The sequence below is a fragment of the Otolemur garnettii genome, unplaced genomic scaffold (genome assembly GCF_000181295.1).
Source record: "Otolemur garnettii isolate 467f Iridium unplaced genomic scaffold, OtoGar3 scaffold00023, whole genome shotgun sequence".
Lineage (NCBI taxonomy): Eukaryota > Metazoa > Chordata > Mammalia > Primates > Galagidae > Otolemur > Otolemur garnettii.
In genome coordinates this window covers 5,444-9,365 of record NW_003852418.1, presented here as the reverse complement: position 1 = coordinate 9,365, position 3,922 = coordinate 5,444, and the positions used below count along the sequence as shown (strand labels likewise).

The 3,922-nt window shown below is 41.8% G+C and overlaps 1 protein-coding gene across 1 annotated transcript in view; it reads left to right on the top strand.

Moving 5' to 3' along the window:
* RBL1 (RB transcriptional corepressor like 1) overlaps positions 1-3,922 on the top strand; it is a gene marked incomplete at its 3' end in the record, with an annotated part of 71,099 nt that overhangs the window by 65,183 nt on the left and 1,994 nt on the right. The window contains exon 17 of the mRNA XM_003787800.3: positions 3,527-3,598. Coding sequence (XP_003787848.1) covers positions 3,527-3,598 — 72 coding nt within the window. The remainder of the gene's footprint in view (positions 1-3,526; positions 3,599-3,922) is intronic.

The window sequence follows — 3,922 nt, the reverse complement described above, 5'->3', positions numbered from 1 at the left end:
AACTCCTTGACAAACAACCCAATCTCCTTGATTACACCAAGAAATGGCTAACCCAAGCAGCCACAGACCTCATTACACCATGTCCGAATCCTCCTGACACGTCCAGCTCCTCCAGCACAGCCTGTTCATCTCCAAACAAGACAGCTGAGAATTCGGATCCTCCCAATCCTGTAATGGTGCTATACCAGGGCTACCTGAATCTCCTCCTCTGGGATCCTAAAAATGAAGAATTCCCTGAGACTCTGCTGATGGACAGAAACCGGGTCCATTTGTGCCACTTGGCTATATTGGCCTCAGTCTTACTAGTGGCTAGAAGTTTCTCTGGTAAAATTTTATTCGACTCACCTGGATTTGTGGATAAACTGAAAGGCATAACCAAGGCTGTGACTGAGGAATTTAACTCCAAGCCTGAAGAAGCTATGCTGCATGTGAGTGAACAGGTGTCTCAGGAAATTCATCGTGGCCTCGAGGACCTGGGCTTTGCTGCCCTAAGCAGTGAAAACACAGTATGTCTTATAGGACAACTCCAGAACATCACTGAGAAAGACAACCGTGTTCGTAGTGTCATTGATCAGCGTCTCCTTTTGTTTCTCAAATGCTGTTTGGTCCGTGGCATGCAGGAGTCTCAGCAACACTTCCCTGAAGGCCTTAATCACATCGAAGGAGAGTTGACAGAGCTAGGCCAGAAGTTTGTCAAGCTGATGCATCACAATGAGCAGGTATTTGGCCCATACTATGTTGAGATCCTGAAAAATATCGATACTCTAGATCAAGCACAAGAAACAGAAGCGGAACCTGTCTGATGGTGCCAGACTCCAGCCATGGCAACAAGAACTCAGGAGAGAGGGCTCACCATGTTCCTGGGAGGATATCACTTGTGGCCAGCAGAGAAACCAGCCATCTTCCTCACTACAGCCAGGATACAAGGCTGCAAGGGTCAAGCATGTAAACACCAGCTACCCCAACCCCCTTCATTAATAAACTTCTGAGCTGCAAGAAAAAAAAAAAAAGAATACATTGGTTGTAAAGGAGTTCAAAGGATCTTAGAGGGCGGCACCTGTGGCTCAAAGGAGTAGGGCGCTGGCCCCATATGCCAGAGGTGGCAGGTTCAAACCCAGCCCCGGCCAAAATAAATAAATAAAAGCTAATGTTTAAAAAAAAAAAAAAGAAAGAAAGAAAGAAAGGATCTTAGAGACCATTTGTAATAAATTGGCTTTTCACGCTTTTAATATGAACAACACCATTTCCATCTTTACCCCAGGACACCTCTGACTTCTTCTTTCAAGTAAAGTGATCTTTACAATGTAGATAAATAACAGGCACAGAGCTGAAAATAACTTGGCCAAAGTTTACATAGTAAGGGACAATCAAGGATCTCCTAACTCATAATCTAGTAGAAGTTTCTATACCATATTGCTTTCCCATGATTTACTGTGCTACTTTAGAAAACCATTTTACTTTCCAATTGCTACAACATTTTCTAAGTAAAAAATATAACATTTCTTGCTTGGTTTTCAAAATGCTGATATGTCTGAAACAATAATTTATAACTTTTATTTTGACCACATTGGCCACAGTGGCAGTCCTAGAAGATATATACAATTAAGGCCTGACCTTGGCTTGGCGCCTATGGCTCAAGCGGCTAAGGCGCCAGCCACATACACCTAAGGTGGCGGGTTCAAATCCAGCCCAGGCCACTAAACAACAATAATGGCTGCAACCAAAAAATGGCCAGGCGTTGTGGCAGGTGCCTGTTGTCCCAGCTACTTGGGAGGCTGAGACAGGAGACTCGCGTGAGCCCAGGAGTTGGAGGTTGCTGTGAGTGTGATGCCATGGCACTCTACCCAGGGGGACAGCTTGAGGCTCCGTCTCAAAAAAAAAAAAAAAAAAAAAAGACCTGACCTTTAGGCTTGTTGCCTGCAGCTCAATGGTTAAGGCGCCAGTCACATACATCAAGGCTGACAGGTTTCAACCCCCAGCCCAGGCCTGCTAAATAACAATGACAAATACAACAAAAAAATAGCCAGGCATTATGGTGGGCACCTGTAGTCCCAGCTACTTGGGAGGCTGAGGCAAGAGAATCACTTAAACCCAAGAGTTTGAGGTTGCTGTGAGCTGTGAAACCACGGCACTCTACCAAGGGTGACATAGTGAGATTGTCTCAAAAAAAAAAAAAAAAAGACCTGACTTTTAAACTTTTTGAAACAAGGAACATTTTCAAACTCATTTGTGACCCTCCTCCCACAATGCCTCCTTAAAATTTTTCTTTGTAAGAAATAAGTCTTAGCTCGGCGCCTGTGGCTCAAGTGTCTAAGGCGCCAGCCACATACACCTAAGGTGGCGGGTTCAAATCCAGCCCAGGCCGCTAAACAACAATAATGGCTGCAACCAAAAAATAGCCGGGCGTTGTGGCAGGCGCCTGTTGTCCCAGCTACTTGGGAGGCTGAGACAGGAGACTCGCTTGAGCCCAGGAGTTGGAGGTTGCTGTGAGCAGTGAAGCCATGGCACCGTACCCAGGGGGACAGCTTGAGGCTCTGTCTCAAAAAAAAAAAGAAAGAAGTCTTAATACATTTTATTAACTAATCATTTGTGTTTTTCAGAAAATGTCAAGAGTTTAGGCTTTGCCATTTCTAGCTCATCATAATAGAGGACAGGTTTAGTGCTAATGGACAGTAGAGTAGAAGTAAGGTAAAGTTGTAATTTAAATGAAAATTCTTTTAATTGTTTTTTATTAAATCATAACTTTGTACACTGATGCATTTGTGGGGTTCAGGGTATTGCTTCAATATACAATATGAAATGCTTACATTGAACCAAGTAACTCATCCATCACAATTATACTCATTTCTTAATAGTATTGAAATGTATCATTGCATCATACACATTAGGTGAGGTCCCTCCTCCCCCCGAATACCCTCCCTCCTCCCATATGCCCACTCCCCTCCCCTCCCTTTCCTCTTTTAAATGAAATTTATGATAATAGAGGAACCAGAGGAATTTCTTTTTGGATCCCTAATCCATTTTCTTCCTTTTGGCCACCATTATCACTTCTGTCTAAGCATTAGAAACTCTACAGTCAGTCTGTCTTGAAATGTTAAAACCTAATTCTGTAATAACCATTTGGTTTTATTGTGAATCACCATAAGACATTTTCTATCCTTCAGTATGTGGTTAATATACTTTTAAATAAGTACTTTAATAAAACCGGAAACTGCAGGGGATGCAACAGATCTGAATTTTCTTATATATTTTAATTATGAAGAAATAAATTTTCAATAGAGTCACATCATAGCAATTTCAGTGCTTTTTGATTAAGGAAACTATTAACTAAGTCCCCATAGGCCACAAAGCCTGAACTTTAAAGGTAGTAAAAATCATAAACGTTAGTGGTTTTTAGTCGTGGATTGGCTTAGGGTTAATGGCTCTCTGCAAGGCTGCTCTCAGTGCCAACCTATAATTGAAGTTTTTGTTCAGACCTATTATTCTTGCAAAAGCAGTTGATAAATGTAGTTTTTGTTTTCCTCAGGTAACAAAAGAAGAAAGAACTTTTCAAGAAATAATGAAAAGTTATAGAAATCAGCCCCAAGCTAATAGTCACGTGAGTTACATTATTTTAAATTTTCTGGTTTAATGGGTACCATTAAATTCAAGAGACAACTTTTTTAAAGGACAGTTTCAGTAGAAGCCAGGAAATCTGGCTATTTCTGCTTCATCCATATACTTGCTTATACGTCTTATAAGTTCTGCCATTTCAATTGTTCATTTGTTGAATGCAGATATATTTTACTTGAAAATCTAATGAGGCTCAGCGCCTGTGGCTCAAGTGGCTAAGGCGCCAGCCACATACACCTCAGGTGATGGGTTCGAATCCAGCCTGGGCCCGCCAAACAACAATGATGGCTGCAACCAAAAAATAGCCAGG